Below are 17931 nucleotides of genomic sequence, written 5' to 3' on the forward strand. Positions count from 1 at the left end.
GAGGCTGGAGCCCCCTTTGGGTGTGGGGCAGTAGGAGTAGCTCAGCTCTTCCCTCCCACACGTACATTTCCCAAAGGGTGAGACACGGAAAGGCAGAGAGGAGAATCAGCTGTTAATTAAATCCGTGGCTGATGCTAAAATGCGGGGCGAGGTGGGGGAGGGGAGAGGGGGCAGAGCTGCTGCCCCAGGGAGGACGGTGGGGAGGGCACCAGCAGCCCCAAGGAGTCAGAAGAGGCCTCAACTCTGGAATGAGGAGCACAGTGACTCTGCCACTAACCAGCTTTGTGGCCTCGGATGGGACGCTGCCCCTGTGTGGGCCTCAGTTTCCCCCATCAGAGAGGATGGTCCGAGGGTGCGGTGGGATTGACCCACCAAGGGGCGGGGAGCGGAGCTACAAGGGTGGGGTGTGGCGTCAAAGGGCAGGGCCAATCAGGAGAGGCAAGGGGCGGGGCCAGCCCTAAAGTAGTCTAGAGAGAGGGTGTGATTGGAGGAAGTCCTTAATGGGGGCGGGGGGTGAGAAGCGTGAGAGCCACAGAGACAAGAAAGGTTGAGAGACAGACACAGAAGAGGAGCGAGCAGAGGGAGGCGCCCAGAGAAAGGCCAATGAGATCAAAGATATTTTGAAAGATGTTTGCCCGAGGCGGGCTAGAGGATGCAGGCAAGTTCCCTGGAATGGACATAGGGATCCGGGCTCCAGCGCTGGGTTGCCTCTCTAACCCCTATGGACCTCAGTTTCACTGTCTGTGAAATGAGACCATGGTTGGCTGCTCTGATGCTGTCGAGTCCTGTGTCCTCCATGCCCAGCTCCCTCCCCATGGTCTCTCTGCCTTCCCCGAAGAGGACCCCCTGTGCAGAGCCCCTAGGAACAGCTCCGTGGGCACCACTTCCGCCCCAGGCTGGAGCTAATTAAAGCCGCATCCTGCTGGGCTGCGCTCACTACGCGGCTGCTCCCACCAGCTGGGCCTGGTGATGGGGAGGGGTCCCCGCCCCAGGCCTGAGAGGTGCCCTGCAGCCCTGGGGAAGGGGCACCAGGCAGAGCTGAGGACAGCTTCTAGCATTTAAAAAACATTTAAATGTGTTGGAAATGTAAAATTGTGCGGCCGCTGTGGAGAACACTTTGGCAGCTCCTAAAAAAAGTTAAACATAGAATTACCATATGATCCAGCAATTCCACTTCTGGGTATATATCTCAAAAGAATTGAAAGCAGGGACTCGAAGAGATATTTGCACACCCGTGTTCATAGCAGCATTATTCACAACAGCCAAAAGGTGGAAACAACCCAGATATCCATCAACAGATAAACGGATAAGCAAAATGTGGTCCATCTATAAAAGGACCACAAAGGAAAGAAATTCTGACACCTGCTGCAACATGGATGAACCCTGAAGACCTGATGCTCAGTGAAATAAGCCAGACATAGAAGGACAAATACAGTATGATTCCACTCATAGGAGGACCCAGAGGAGTCAGATGCATAGCGACAGGAAGTAGATGGTGGGGGCCAGGGGCTGGGGGAGGGGGATGGGGAATCAGTGTTTAATGAGGACAGAGTTTCAGTTTGGGAAGATGAGAAAGTTCTGGAGATGATGGTGGGGATGGTTGCACAACAATGTGAATGTGCTTAATGCCACTGAGCTGTGCACTTAAAAATGGTTAAGTTGGTAAATTTTGTTATGTAATTTTACCAGAATAAAAACTTGTAATTGGGATATATTACAAACATCCCCTCTTTATAAATTTTGTGTGCTTATTCTTTTTTGATTATATTTGATGCCCATGTCTTCTTCCAATACATGCCTCATCTTTCCACTTTTTTTTTTTTTTTTTGGTGTTTCTATTTTCTGAATAGAATCTCCCAAGGTCTTCAGGGAAACGAGAAGCACTACGAAAATCGGCCATAAAGACTGAGAGAAATTAGGCATGATTGGCAAGAAATTGGGCTGCAGGGAGATGTAAAATAGGGGCAAAGCCCTTTCTCCTTGGGTCCTTTCTTGCCTGTGGAGCCCTATATGCAGAAGATGGAGTGTGCTGGCCCTAGAAGGGTAGGTGAGACCCCTGAATAACCTTCCATCGGCCTCTGGGTCTGGAAGGTTTGCAGCGAGAGAAAAAACCAAAACGAACACGCGAGCCGCTGTCCCTGGTACTGAAATGTTTCCCTGTTTTCTTGGCCCTATCTTTTCTCGGCCTCTTAGCTTCTCTTTTCTAATTGGTGAAAACGTGTCAATGTTCACCAGTTTCTGGATAATAGAGCCTCGAATTTCAGGTTCTATTAGGGTTGAACTGTTTCCCTCCTCCCGCAAGCTCATATGTTGTTCTCCTAACCAACAGGACCTCAGAATGTGAACTTATTTGGAAATAGGGTCGTTGCAGATGCAATTAGTTGAGGTGAGGTCATAGTAGAGTAGGGTGGACCCTAATCCGATATGAGACTGATACCCTTATAAAAGGGGAAGACTTGAACACAGAGACATGCACACAGGGAGAACGCCATGTGAACATGAAGGCAGAAATCTGGGGGATGTATGACAAGCCAAAGAACGGTAAGGACTGCCAGCACCACCAGAAGCTGGAAGACCTGCATCAGATTCTCCCTAATGGTCTCAGAAGGAGCCAGCCCCTGGGGCTTCCCTGGCGGTCCAGTGGTTAAGATTCCGTGCTCTCAATGCAGGGGGCACGGGTTTGATCCCTGGTCGGGGAACTAAGATCCCACATGCCACACAGTGCGGCCAAAAAAAAAAAGAAGCCAGCCCTGCTGACACCTTGATCTCAGACTTCTGGCCTGTTGGACTAGGAGAGATTACACTTCTGTTTTTTTAAGCCACCTGGTTTGCAGCACATTATTTCAGCAGCCTTAACAAATAAATACAGTTCCCAACAAACACAGACTTTTAGTGATGATATTAATAAAGCTCCTTAGTTTTGTTTTTGTTTTTTGCGGTATGCGGGCCTCTTACCGTTGTGGCCTCTCCCGTTGTGGAGCACAGGCTCCGGACGCGCAGGCTCAGCGGCCATCGCTCACGGGCCCAGCCGCTCCGCGGCATGTGGGATCTTCCCGGACCGGGGCACGAACCCGTGTCCCCTGCATCGGCAGGCGGACTCTCAACCACTGCGCCACCAGGGAAGCCTTAAGCTCCTTAGTTTTTATTGCTAATAAGCTTATACTCAATACTGACTCATTTAATCGTCACAATAACCCCACAAAGGAGCTGTTAGCATTGTCCTCGTTTTACAGATGAGGGCTTGAGGTACAGAGAGCGGAAGTGACTTGCCCAAGGTCACACAGTGGAACATCCCAGGCAGTCAGGCGCCTCGAACTGTGTGCTAACCACTAGGATACACTGCCTTGAGTTTGCATCTTTTCTAAAAATTTCCCCCAGAGCCTATGAGGGAAATAGGCCCCCCAGGCCTATGTGGAGGGTCACAGGCCCCTGCCTTAACTTTCCGTGTAAGGAACCTTAAAATAGTACCACCTTTCTGACAGAATGTGCTGCTGGATCAAATGTTGAAGAGGCCATGGACCCCATTTCAATTTAGGGGGTCTGGTTTGCTGCATCCTAGTCCTACAGGGACCCTCCCAGGGAAATCTCAGCCCAGCCAGTGCCCACAATGGGTGAGCCTCTCAGCAGATTCCAGCCCTGGCTACCCTCACCCTATACACCAGCCTCGTCAATGACAAGAGGGTGGGACCAGGTGTTCAGCAAAACACACTCCAAGCCCCGCGCTGGCCAAGCCCTGGGGTTCTGTAGAGGCGGGGCAGGTCAATAGGGCAGCCCCACCTCTAAGAACCAATAACCCAGAATGCTCAGTACTTGACAACCCCATGGTTCCCTTCACACCCACCCCCATTTTTCAAAGCCTGGACAAGAGCTGACCTCTCGACACCCCAGGTGGAGTAGGGACCAATGGGGGGATCCTTGGGAAACAAGAGATTTCCTCAATATATGAAAATTGTCTAACAACTAGATCCACCTCATTGTGGCTCTCTTTGGAGGGAGGCAGTGCCCTGTCCCTGGAGGCAAGCAAGCAGCAGATCCCCTTCTTTACTGGGAAACCTGAGAGTCCCTCCTCTTGACGAGATCCTCTGCTCTCTGCTCCAAGATCACAGCTTTTGGAATTTCATGACTTGAAGTTGTAATAATGACAGTAATAGTTGAAGTTCACTGAGTGCCAAGCACCTTATAGAGACATCACCCATATGAACCCTTCAAACCCTCAGCCTAGCCCAAGAGAATGCACTATTGTATCTGTTTTCTCCCCATTTTAAGACGGGGACACGGAAACACCAGACATTGAGCTGTCACACAGCGACGGGTCCCAGAGGTGGAATTCGAACCCTGGAAGTCTAACTCCAGTCCCAGCCCTTCTGCACCACAATACTGCCCCTCTTATAACAGTAGTAGCAATAACAGCCAAATCATTGAACACTTAGGGCGTTCGCTGTCCTGGGTACCTGGCTCCATGCCCCTCTCTTCTCTGCAGGAATCCTATGAGGGAGGTGTTATGCACTGTATGGAGGAATTGAGGTTCAGAGAGACAAAGTGACTTGCCTATGATTGCACAGCAGGTAAGGGGTGGAGCTGGAATTTGGAGCCAGGGGTATCTGATGTCATGGGCTTCACTCCCATCCACTGCACTTTTGGGGCTTTTGTCCCTGGGGTGTGGAGTGGCAGAGGCACCCAATTCTGCCATCTTCCCTGAACTCACTCCACACCTTTAGTATTTTAAGACAAACGTGGCCTTAAGAGCATCCATGAAAAGACCATTGTGGGCCACCTACAATCTAGTCTAGACACCAACTGTTTGATGCACAGATAAACTGAACCATTAATACAGGCCTCCCAAACATGGAGACCCAGGCCGACCCCACAGAGCCTACGATGGTAGGGAGAAGAGTGTCCACCTTACAGGTGAGGAGACTGAGGTTCCCAGTGGCCCAGGTCACCCACAGATAGGACAGGGCTAGGACTTAAGCCCATACCTGCATGACACATGACACAGGGCTCTTCCCCCAGCCCTGGGGATGCTCCTCTCTGAGGAAGGGGGCAGAGGTGGCCATTGTCCCTCCATGGCAACAGGCCTCTGCTCAGCTGGGGTTCTGGAGACAATGCTTTGACTAATGGGTGATGCTCAGGCTCCAGGCTGGGTAGAGGCAGAGATAGACACACCCCTGTGTGTTGTCAGCCTGGGGCAGAGGTGGGGACACGGGGCTAGGGAAGCCCAGAAGATGAGAAGCATCTCTGAGCACTGAATGCTGGTCCTCCCAGAAAAGATCCATCCACTCCAGGAACCTGGGAACGGGACCTTATTTGGAAAAAGGGTCTTTGCAGATGTAAGGATCTTGACATGAGATCATCCTGGACAACATGTGGGTCCCAAATCCAATGCCAAGTGTCCTTATACGAGACAGAAGAGGAGACACAGACAGAAGACAGGGGAATATGGAGGCAGACACTGGACGGATGCAGCCACAAGCCAAGGGACGCCTGGAGCCCCCAGAAGCTGGAAGAGGCAGGAGGGACCCTCCCCTGAAGCCTCCAGAGGGAGCACAGCCTTGATCTCAGACTTCTGGCCTCCAGGACTGAGAGAGAATCTGTGATCGTTTGGAATGGCTACCCCAGGAAACTGGTACCGATGGGGACCCAGGAGCAGCAGCAGTTTGGAAGGAAGAGGTGGAACCCGGTTTGGGCCCTGCTGGATCTGAGGGAAGCCCTCTCACACTATTTTTATCTCCATGTTACAGAGGAGTTAACCCAGGCTCAGAGATGCTGAGCAGCTTTCCTGAGGTCATACAGCAAGTCAGAAACAACCCCTGGTGCTAAACCCAAACTGGGGGTGGGTAAAGGGCTTCTGAGTTCCAGAAAATTCCAGAGCCTTGGGGAACGACTTAAGTCGCTGGAGCTTGTTACATTGATCTAATGAACTAGAAAAACTGTTTTAAAAATGAAAAGAGGGGCTTCCCTGGTGGCGCAGTGGTTGAGAGTCCGCCTGCCGATGCAGGGGACGCGGGTTCGTGCCCCGGTCCGGGAAGATCCCACATGCCGCGGAGCGGCTGGGCCCCTGAGCCATGGCCGCTGAGCCTGCGCGTCCGGAGCCTGTGCTCCGCGACGGGAGAGGCCCGCGTACAGCAAAAAAAAAAAAAAGAAAAAGAAAATGAAAAGAAAAACAATTTTTTTTTCCTTTTTACTATTCATAGTCCTTATGTTCATGCATAAGTCTGGGATTTTTGTCACTTCCCAGGCAGCTTGGTAGGTCTGGGGACTGACCCTGATGGACACTGGTCGTGTCCCTGGCTGCACCCTGACCCTGGACACACCCCACGCCTGGCATCTCAATGACTGCCTTTGTTTTTGTTTCTTTTAATATTTATTTATTTGGCTGTGCCGGGTCTTAGTTGAGGCATGCGGGATCTTTTAGTTGCGGCATGCAGGATCTAGTTCCCTGACCAGGGATCGAACCTGGTTCCCCTGCATTGGGAGCACGGAGTCTTAACCATTGGACCGCCAGGGAAGTCCCTCGCTGACTACCTTTGAACTTGCCATTTTCTTGGTTCACACACCCTCACCCTCATCTTTGCCTGGCTCATTTCTCCTCAACCTGAAGGTCCCAACTGAGCCACTGCTCCTCAGGGAAGCCTCCCCAGCCCCAGCTGATGCTGGGTCAGGGGGGTGGAGACAGGTAGTGTCCCAGTCACTTATGTGTTCCCAGTGTCCAGCATCGGGCCCAGCACACAGCACGTGCTCAGTAAGAATTTGGCCACGGTTCCTGGTCTCCATCCTGGTCCAGACCCACCTGGACCAACTCAGTCCCCTACCCCCTGGTCCCCAGCTACGCCCTGGCGCCCACAGTCTGTCCTCCCCAGAGCAGCCACAAGGGGGCGCCTGTGACACCTGAGCCAGGCCCCGCCCCTCCACAACCCTCCAGAGTTTCCACCTCCCTGGGGTAAAAGCCCAAGTCCTCCCCGTGGCCCACAAGGCCCTGAACGACCTCCCCCTTCCCCCCCCGCCCTCCCCCCTCCTCTCCCCCTTACTCACTCTGCTCCAGACACACGGGCCTCCCGGCTGTTCCTCCAACACACCAGGCCCCGTCCTGCCCCAGGGCCTTTGCACAAGCTGTTCTGGGATGTATTTCCCCCAGATCTCTGCACAGTTCACCCCCTCACTTCCTTCAGGTCTTGGCTCAAATGTCACACCCTCAGTGAAACCTCCATGGAGCACCCTGTTTAAAACGACAGTCCTGGGACTTCCCTGGTGGCACAGTGGTTAAGAATCTGCCTGCCAGTGCAGGGGACATGCGTTTGATTCCCTGGTGTGGAAAGATTCCACATACCGCGGAGCTACTAAGCCCATACACCACAACTACCGAGCTTGTGCTCTAGAGCCCGCGAGGTACAACTACTGAGCCCACGCGCCTAGAACCCATGCTCTGCAACAAGAGAAGCCACCGCAATGAGTAGCTCTGCCTGGATGGAACTAGAGAAAGCCCGCGTGCAGCAACGAAGACCCAATGCAACCAGAAAAAAAACAAAAACATTCCTCAACCACCCCCCACCCTGTTCTATTTTTTCCTGTGCCTTTGTCACCATCTCAAATGGCACATAATTTTTTTTTCTGTCTCCCCCACTGAAATGCCACTTCCAAGAGGATGGAGGGAGTTTGTGTTTTGTTCAGTTTGGGGTCCCCAGAACTTACATAGTGCCAGGAACAGAGTAGGTGCTCAATAAATACTGACTGAATGACTTTGTTTCCAAACTGACCTGCTAATATCAAGACCACCTCCTGGAGGGCAGCGACTACACTTGATTCATTTTTCTCCCTGCCCCCGACCCCCCCATGCCCAGCATCAGGTCAGTCAATATTTCCTGAGCACCTGTCATGTGCCAGCTGTGCTGCGGAAACAAAAGCAGGAGAGACAGCCTTTTTCATTTCTCTCTGATCACCAACATCTCCTGCCCTCCCCAGCCAGGACTCCATCCATGACCGATTGTGCAAAGTCCTTGTCTCAAACCCCTCTGATCCCCACCCACCGCACAGTGGCACCCCAGGCTCAAGATCTTTCAATTCAGTGCTAATCAAGGGACTAAAGACGGGGAATTAACCCTGCCCGATGCCCTTCTGCTGTGTGATCTAGGGCCAGCCACTTTACTTCTCTGAGCCTCCACTTTCTCATCCATAAAATAATAATACCGTCCACTAAAGATTATAGGAGACATTCCCTTCTGCTGTGGCACCACCTCTCCACCACCCCCTGTCCCCGGTCACCCTCTCCACCTCCTTGTCCATCCTCTCATCCTGAAGCCATCCCCCACTTTGCTGAGAATAGTGGGGCTGATGGGCCCCTCCCTCTGCTTATAAACTCATTGCTTCCTGTCCAAGAGGGCAAGACTAGGACCCAGGGCTCACACTCCATCGGGCACACCGTCTCTGGGCTGCCGCTCCTTAGCCTCTGTTGCTCCCTCCTCCTCTGCCCCCACCTTACACACTGGGGCTTCTCAGGGCTCATCTGGACCCCCGACTTCCTGCCTATGGCCATGTTGACTCCTCCCACGGATTTAGTCGCCATCGCTGCACCAGTGATTCCCCCATCCGTGCACTCACCCATCCATCCATCCATCCATCCATTCATCCACCTGTCCATCCATCCATCCATCTATCCATCCATACATACATACATTATCCATTCATTTATCCTCTCATTCACCTGTCCATCCTCATATCCATCCATCCATCCATCCATCTGCTATCCATTTATTTATCATCCAGTACTTTATTCATCCATCCATCATTCATTCATTTACCCATTCATCCATCCACACATCAAGTTATCCAACCATCCATACATACATCCGTGAATCCACCCACCCACCTGCTGTGTTTCAGGTACTTTTCTAAGCACTCGAGACCTATCAGTGAACACAAAAGGCAGAAATATCCCATCTTAATAGGGCTTCTAGTCTATTGGGAGGAGAGAAAAACCACTAAAATAAAAAGTAAAATCTATGGTACATCAGAAGTTCTCATTTTCACAGAAAAAAAAGGGGAAAAGCAGGGAAGAAGGGTTTGGAGTGCTGGAGAGTGGCTGAGATTATAAATCATGTCTGCAGGATGGCTTCACTGAGAAGGTGACGTTTGCAGAGGATGAAGGAAGAGGTATGTGATTATTTGGGGGAAGTGTGGTCCAGGCAGAGGGCACAACCCATGCAAAGGCCCTGGGGCAGGACCGGGCCTGGCGTGTTGGAGGAACAGCGAGGAGGCCCGTGTGTCTGGAGCAGAGTGAGCGAGGATGTGAGGTGGGGAGAGGGAGGGTGACTCCATGGTTCTATCCTGAGCACCCTGAGGGCTTGTCTACATGACACCACACTGACCACACATGACACCACACTGACCAGAATGTTGGTGTGATCCTAGATCGGGGTCCCCCCCTCGGCACTGCTGCCATCGGGGCCGGGTCATCCTCTGTGGGGGCCATCCTGGGTGCTGTAGGGTGTGGAGCAGCCTCCCTGGTCACCAGCCAAAGCCAGGACCCCCCCCCAACTCATGACAACCACAGATGTCCCCAGACAACGCCCAGTGTCCCCCAGGGGGCAGGATCGCTCTGGGTGAGACACACCTCACTGGACCCCTTGCTCCTCACCTCCCCCCACCAAGAGATGACGATTTGACTTTTTAAATCACCACAAATCACCACCCTTAGGACCACTCAGCTGTGCTGACAACTTTCTCACAGCACATTGTGCTCCTCGTGGGCACAGGAGGTCTAGTTCACTCAAAGGTGGCACATAATAGGGACAAAAAAAAAAAAAACAGTTGAGAGAGGGGGTGGGTAGGTAGGTGAAGAAATGACCTTGCAGCCCTACCCACCCACTTGGGGTAGCTCTAGATGACACCAAAACCCTTCCAATATAGACATTGCTATGATGAACGTGCTGTGTGTCCTTGGGGTGGTGCCCTCCCCTCTCTGAGCCTGCCTTTCCCCATAAGGTTGCTCAGGAGACCCCTAGTTGTGGTGGGAATGCCTCCTTGGGTCCCTCCTCCTAGTAGAGGGTCAGGGACAAGGACATAATGAGTGCCCCCTCCCCACCTCTCAGAAATGAAGACTCCACCCTTAAAGGCTGCTGAGAGAAGTAGGAGGACAGTTAGGGGAGGTCACAATCTACCCTACATGACATCTGCAGGCAACCCGCCATCTCTCAGGAGCCCCTCAGAGGAGCTGGGCTCAACCGTGGTGGCAGAAATCTCCGATGTTCGTCCAATACACCGGACCCCATCCTGCCCCAGGGCCTTTGCACATGCTGTGCTCACTACCTCCAGATTTTTGGGCCCTGAGACACACAGGCCACTATTCTCCCAACACAGCAAACTAATTCTGACCTCAGGGTCTTTGCACATGCCATGTCCTCTTCCTGGAATGCCTTTCCTTTGGGTTTAGAACAACAGCTTTCTCATCTGTAATGCAGGTCTCATCCCAAATATCACCTCCTGACATCTTCAGTCACTCAACGTCAGCTGTCACCCTCCAACACACATCTCATTTTACTTCCTCCAGAGCGACTCTCTCCTACCCAAATCTTATTCATCTGTTTGCTCACTTATTGTCAATCCCTCCTCCCCCCAGATTGCTTTGTGTCCCCCAGAGCCTAGCTCTGGCACATCCCAGAGACCTGACAGACAGTTGTTGACTATCTGGCTACCCAACCATTTACTGACACCAAGTATACGCAAGACACTACTGACAGTGATTGCATTAACCACACTCTATAAACTAATTCTAATTTTTACAACTACTCTGTAAGACGACTATTGATATTCTTTCTCTTTTACAAATGAGGACGCTAAGGCTCAGAAAAAAGATAAGGTGGTTTGTCCAAGATCACACAGAAATAAAAAGCAGAGCCAGGAACAGGAACCAAGCCTGTCCGGCTGCAAAGCTGATGGTCATTCCCATTCAGGTGGGGAGGAAGGTGGTAAATGTTGGAGGGGTGTCCACCAACCCAGCCAGCCAGCCATCCGTCCCTCTATCCATCCACTCACCCATCCATCCACCCCTCTACCCATGTATTCCTCCGTCCATTCATCCATCCATCCATCCATCTATTCATCCATCTATTTACCCACCCACCCACCCACCCATCCATCTATCAATCCATTCAGCCTTTCATCTGTCTACCCACTCTTTCATCCAGCAATGCACTCATACAGCCAAGTCACTGTCACCCATCCGTCCATTCATACCTAGAACTATCTACTCACGTATCCATCTATCCACCTGTTGACCAGCCCTCCCCCCCAATCCAACCACTCCCTTACCTTCCCATCCTCTCATTCCCTTAGGCCCTTGTTCATCCACATGATCCACTTCAAAATGGTGAACAAGACACAGTCCCTGCCGTCACAGAGCTTACATGTCAGTGATGATGACCGTGACCCCAGACCAACAGAGCTATTGCTAGGTCAGTGTCTTCCAAACCTAGCAGCCCCTCCCTCTGGCCCTGGACAAGGACAGCCAGCATCCCTGGATGGCTTTCATCCTGAGTCTATGTCTCCACAATCACATCTCTTTCTCTGACTCCTTTATTTCTCTTCCAAAGTGGGTCAAGTCTCAGGTTGGGAGGTGTGACACCTAGCTATACTGCTGTGTGACTTGAGTCTGGGTGTTGCCTGTCTCTGAGTCCCAATTCCTCACCTATCCATGTGGGGGAGGGGAACCTGGTTTTCTAAGAACCACTGCGACCTGAGCACATGTCTGCTTCTTTGTGACCCTCTTGTCCCGCAGTGTGAGCCTCGCCCCAAGGGGAAGCTTCTGTTGTACCCATCCTGGTGTGTAGGAAATGTGCATATACTGAACAAGGCTGGGAGGCTGGAAAGAGGCCAATGGTGGTCATGACAGTTAACAGGACATGAAGCTCCCTTTTCATGCAGGTCTGAGATCCTCCCCTGCTCCATATTCTTCCATAGCTCCCCAGTGTCGTCAGGAAGGAGTCCAAGCTCAGTCCAGCATAAGAGGCTCTTCAGGGTCCAGCCCATGCCAACTCTCTGGCCTCACCTCCCATGCCTCACCTAATTCCTCCTCTACTCCATCTGTGCTCCTTCACTCCTCCAGGCCTTTGCAAACCCAGTTCCCTCTGTCCACATCCAGGAGGACAGAGACATCCACCTAGCTGACTCACTGCTTTTTTTCACACCCATAAAAGGGCCCAGAACAAAAAAAGTGCTCTGTGAATAAATACATGAAACGCTTTCTCCACCTGGCAAGCTCCTATTCCTCCTTCAAAACCCCACTTCTAATGCCCCTCTGCCATGCAGCCAGAGTCCCCAGGCAGAGCCTTCAACTTCCTATCCAGTTCCCTCAACCCTGCATCCCCTCCCTTTCATACAACCCTGACCATTCCAGCTATAGGTGCCAATGTCTAGCTCTGTCTACCAATCAGAGGGGTCTCAGATCTCTCTTGCCTAGTACAAGGCAAGGCCCCAAAAGGTTTCAGGAAGTGTTGGCTAAATTAGTGAGTGTGGTCCTACTGAGTGCTCCTAATGGAGAGGGTCTCATCTGCCAACATCAGGGGTGAAAGAGAGTCACCGGCCTATTTCAGAGATAGCTCGTGGGTCCACCCCCCATGCCAGGATTTCTCAGAGAAGCCCTGCCAGATATGCCCCACATCAGAAGGGGACCCTGGGGCTCCCAGGACTCTTTGCTGTTTTCCCACCAGGGCAAAAACTCTGTCTTTCCCCTGCTTGAACTTTCCCAGAGTCAGCATCAGCATTGCTCTGGGCCTTTGCACATACTCTACCAGGAACACCCTTCCCCGTCAACAGATCTTTCCCACCCTTCAGGTCTCAGCTTACTCGTATAATAAGCATGGCTCTGTGCCCAGCCCTGTGTCAAGAGCTTTAACCACCATTCCGGTCCTCACATCCCCCAACCCTCTCCGAGATGGGAGGTCCCGCTGGCCTCCCAACTCTATAGATAACAGCACTGAGGAGGCTGCGGCCTCCTCTGGGTTGTCCCCGCTGATGTGTTTCCACCATCGCAGCCCTGACATCAGTGCCTTGTAACCTCCTGGTTCCTCACTGTGTCCCCCACCATGTGGGATCTGGGGGTGGGAGGAGTCTGGGAGAGGATTTTTATCTGTTTGCCCAACACTGTATCCCGGGTCTAGGACGGGGCCTGGGACACAGCAGGTGCTCAATAAATGTTGGCCATAGGGGTAGATGGATTTACGGCTTGTTGACTCCATTGTGCCACATAGGGATTCCTATTTGCTCGGAATCTCAGCCCCGCACCAACGCCGGCACACAGTAGGCGCTCAATCAATGCCCTCAGCCTGAAGGAAGGCAGAAACGATGTCACAGTCACCCTCCGAAAAGCCTGTTAAACCCATCATCATGGGAAACTGAGGCACTGAGGGGGGTGTGCCTGGCTCGAAGCCGCACAGCCAGCCCCTGGTGGCTCTCCCCAGCCCCCCCGCCGCTGTCCCTTCCCTCCATCCCCCCCGCCAGGCAGCGCCTGCCGGCCGCCCAGCCCGCCGTCTCCCTGGGGCTGGCACGTCACACTCGGAATCTCACGCCTCAATCGCGGCGTGCTCCAGCCTCCCCCCAGCCGCCAGCCGAGCAGCTGGTGCTCCCATGGAAACCGTAGGCCCCGACCCGCCCCCTCCACCTGCACCGGCCCCCCTCACAACCTCCGCTTTAAGACAAATATTGTCATTAACATGCAAATATATATGTGATTACCATAAATGGGGGCCGCGCGGCAGCGGACGAGCCCTCTGGCAGGCGCCTGCCCCGGGCAGGTTGGGTATTAATATTCAGCCCGATCGGGAGAGGGACGGCCCGAGCCACACCAGGCACCTCGGGGGACCCCACGTGCACCCAGCGCCTTCGGAGGGAGGGTCCCAGAGGGGGCCTGTCCCCCAGCAGGTGACTGGAGGGGGTGATGGCTGGACACTGGCCACTGGGAGACCTCTGGCCAGTGGGAGCCCCCCCAGTGCCTGGCCTGAGCCCCGGGCTGGGCTGGGAGCGCCGGCGGAGGCCTCCTTTCTCTGAATGGGGCACCGATCTGGGCGGGGGGAAGGTCTCGTGGTCTCCCTGCCCCCCTTCTCCAGCTCTGCCCCACTCCCGCCCTCTCTCTGCCTCTTCCTGTGGAGGGGGGGGGGGTCTGGAGGCGGCTCCCTGGGTCTCTCCCTCTCTCCATCTCGGTGTATCTCTCTCCTTCTCTGCTCTTGCTGTGTCTCTCCACCTCTGTCTTCATCTCTCTCTCTTAAAAACAAAACACGCCAGCACCCAGGGGCCTGCCCTGTTCCTGAGGAATCTTCACTTCCCGCCCTGCCTTCTCCCCTTAACCCTGCCCCATCCCCAGAGCCCAAGGACCCGGCTGGACTCCCTGCCTTTCTCCTGGTCCCAGCACGGGGCCCGTAGAAAATGAGGTGCCCCTACCCTCCACCCTTGGCGATGGCTGTCAGATGTCACAGCCCCGCCCCCTCCCCTCCCCCCCCCCCCCACCGCGGTGTGGGGTGGTCCTCATCCTCAGCTTGGGGAACACTGTCGCTCCTTCATCACACAGATATACTTCTGCTTCCTCTGGCCTGGGAGGGAGACAGGTGGGTGACAGCTGGGGGGCAGCTCTGGTCGGTCCTTGGGACCAAGTATTTGCCCCTCCAGCCTCAGTTTCCCTTCTGGATGAAATGCACAGGTGCTCACAAGCCCATGGGAGTGATGATCCCTTCACTGGGCATCAAAACAGGCCCCCAAATGTGAAAATTAAGGGTGTGATGGTGATCGTAAGAATAATGCGATACTGGATGGTCCTTCTCCCACTGGGTGCTGGGGTCACGGGGACCACAATGGGTGTTTTCACTTCACCCCACCCCGGCCCTTTCAGCTCCCCTGGTGCCCAGCCTCCGGCGGCCCAGAAAGCTCTCAGGGGATTTCTCTCCACAACCCGGCGTCCACACTCCCACCCCATGGCTCTCAGCCAGCACCCCCAGCAGGCACCCTGCACCCTGTAGGCTCCCCAGAAACGAAACCAGAGACATGTTGGCAGGAGGGGCCTGGAGCTCATCCCCACACCACAACCTCCCAGTCATCCTTCCACTTCCCTTTGGCTGAGGCCCAGAGAGGGGCAGCCACTGGCCAGAAAGAGGTCACACAGCTGAGCCCCACAAACAGGCCTCGATCCCAGCTGCTGGCCTTCAGCTCCCCCCAGCTCCCACCCACAGGTAAGGTCCTGCCAGGCCCAGCATAGGTGGGATCAGGAGGGGGAACCATTCGGGTCCTGATGCTATTGGGGGAGGGGATAGAAGGGGAAGACCCCCACCCCCATACCCCCCAGGCCCTGCATCCAGGGCTCAGCCCGACCCAAGTCTCCTGCAAAGTGGAGGTTGAGGACCAGGTATCATGGACACCCAGCTTCCTAATTTTCACCCTCCAAGGAAAGATCGCAAATGGGAAACACCCTGAGATGCCCCCGATCCCAACATTCTCCGGCCAGAAAAAAATAATCCCACCCACATTCATGAGAGCCTGCTCTGTTAACAGCAGGTAAACTGAGGCTCTGACCAGGTGAAAATCCAGCCACAGTTTCTCCCTCACCTTCCCACGCTGCGGGGGCGGCAGGGGTCTCCAGGGGAGATTTAAAAATGAGAAACGAGGGGAGGGCCACCAGGTGTCTCCTTCTCCCGGTACCCCATCTGTCTCCCTGACCCAGAGCTCACTGACAGCCTTTCAATTCAACATTTGGGGGGGACCACGTGGACACTCCCCCACCCCACCAGAATCTTTCTAGAAAAGGGCCCTTCGGACACACCAGGGGGTGAGGGCTGTGGAAAGAGCCCTCCGTACAGCTGTGGACCCCTTAGCCTGGATGAGTGCAAGCCCTCTGCCCTCCTAGGCCACAGGGAGAAGTTAGATTTTCCAGGCCCTTTTTTTTTTTTTTGGTGATGGTTGGATTTGAAAAGAGGTGGGGGATGGGAAGAGTTGCTTCCCTCCCCCAAGGTACCGGCTGGAGGGTCTAGCTGAAGTGGCAGGCCTGGGCTCCAACCCACCAGACCCTCCCTGTGGCCTGCCCCGACCCATCATTCATTGATTCATTCACTCGTTCATTCATCCATTCATTCAACAAACACGTATTCATGCTTACCATGCCCGCCACACTGAAGGGAGGACAGGCATGAATGGGGCCTGAAATAGGTCATGGGACCTGATCCATCCCCAAGACCCCTCCAGGGTCTCACCTGGGGTGTCAGCACAAAGCCTGTACCATCCCCACCCGCAGTCCCCAGCCCCTGCCGGAAGAACTGTCAGGGCCACCCCCATTCAGATACTGGGCCGTGATCAGAGCCCAGGGCTGGGGCCACAGTCCCTGGCACCCCCTCCCAGCATGCCATCAGAGAATCAGGTGGCAGGGAGGCGGGCAGGCCTCCTCACCCCACCTGCCTCCCCCGCTGGGCTCACAGGTCGCCCACGCCTCCTCATCCACCCCAGGATCTGGGCTCTGCCAGATGGACGGTCCAGGCTCATCGTCTTTGGCCTCAGCCTTCAACACACTGCTAACAGGCTTGGCCAGTTTTAACTTGAGCCAAAGGTGGAGGCGGCATTCAGGGTGGGGGGGGCCGTAGAGAAATGGAGGGGGGATGCTGCTCCAGACAGAGAGGGTGGGCAGGGGGGAGGGCAAACGGTAGCCTTTTAACCACCCGAGGCTGGTGCTCCCCCTGACTGGCTTAGCTGCCTGCACCCCAGCCCCCCACCCCGCTTTCTTTGTAGTTACCGATTAGCCCGGGATCCTGGGCATCCGTGTCCCCCGTGGCCGGCTGGACCTGCCCCACCGGCCTGGCTTTGTGAAAATGACCAAAGCAATGGAGTCCAGAGGTGCAAACTTCCCCGACGGGGCCTGGAGAGGCCGAATGAATGGGGAGGGGGGGCGGCAGGGAGGGGTGGCAGCGTTCAGGCAGCTCCCCGAGCAAAGGGGCAGGAAAGAGTGGGTGAGGGAGGGAGGAAGGGGTGGGGGTCTAGAGGGAATGAGAGGGAGAGGGAGGGAGAGAGAGAGAGAGAGAGAGAGAGAGAGAGAAGGAGAAGGATGCTGGGGGGGGAGGATGGGAGGTAGAGGGAGATGGGAGAGGAGAGAAAAGGAAAGAGAAGAGAGAGAGGGAGAGAGAGAGAGGGAGAGGGAGAGAGAATGCCGGAAGGTGGGGAGGGAGGGAGAGGGGGCGGAGGAGGGGAGGGGGCCAGCTCGGATCTGTCAGCTGCACCCCCAGAGGGGGGAGGAGGGGGTGGGTGGAACAGGGTTTGGGGGGGAGAAATGATGCCGTGGCAGAGGCAAGCAGAGGGAGGAGGTGAGGAGAGGAGGGTTGGTGGGGGGGCGGGGGGGAGAAGATGCCGGAAGGTGGGGTGGGGAGGCCGAGGGAGGAGAGGGGAGGGGAGGGAGGGGGCCGAGTGCCCACCTTTGTGCATGCCCGTGTAGGGGTCTTTGAGCACCGTGAGCTCATAGATGCGGCCGAACTGCTCGAAGAGCGGCTTGAGGTCCTTCTCGTCCAGGTTGCGCGGGATCTGGCCCACGAAGAGCTTGATGGCGTCCAGGTCCTTCATGCCGTCGGGCTGCCCCCCGGGGGGCTCGGGCCCGCTGCTGCCCACTGGCGAGGGCCGCGGCTGCAGGAGCTGCTGCTGCTGCCGGCGCGCCTCGCTCTCCGTTAGGCGGGCCATGGTGGGCGAAGGCGGGCGGCGGGCGCGGGACCGAGCCGGCGGCGGCGGCGGGCGGCGGGCGGACTCGCAGCTGGAGCGACGGACGCCGCCTCCCGCCTCTCTCCCGCCCCGTCCCCGCGCCCTCCTCCCTCCTCCGCGCGCCCGCTCGCTCCAGCATCAGGACCACAAAAGGGCGGCTCCGCAGCGGCCCCTGGCGGCCGGAGCGCGCCTCGCCGAGGCGGCGCCCCCCGCGCGCATCGCCCA

General features: G+C 55.1%; 1 protein-coding gene across 5 annotated transcripts in view; it reads right to left on the reverse strand.

Moving 5' to 3' along the window:
* CELF5 (CUGBP Elav-like family member 5) overlaps positions 1-17703 on the reverse strand; it is a 48765-nt gene extending 31062 nt beyond the window's left edge. For all 5 annotated transcript variants that reach the window (XM_060007421.1, XM_060007418.1, XM_060007417.1 and 2 more), the window contains exon 1: positions 17430-17703. In XM_060007421.1, the coding sequence (XP_059863404.1) occupies positions 17430-17688 (259 nt within the window). In that variant the 5' untranslated portion in view covers positions 17689-17703. The remainder of the gene's footprint in view (positions 1-17429) is intronic.
* Positions 17704-17931: the final 228 nt, after the last annotated feature.

The sequence above is a fragment of the Delphinus delphis genome, chromosome 3 (assembly GCF_949987515.2).
Source record: "Delphinus delphis chromosome 3, mDelDel1.2, whole genome shotgun sequence".
NCBI lineage: Eukaryota > Metazoa > Chordata > Mammalia > Artiodactyla > Delphinidae > Delphinus > Delphinus delphis.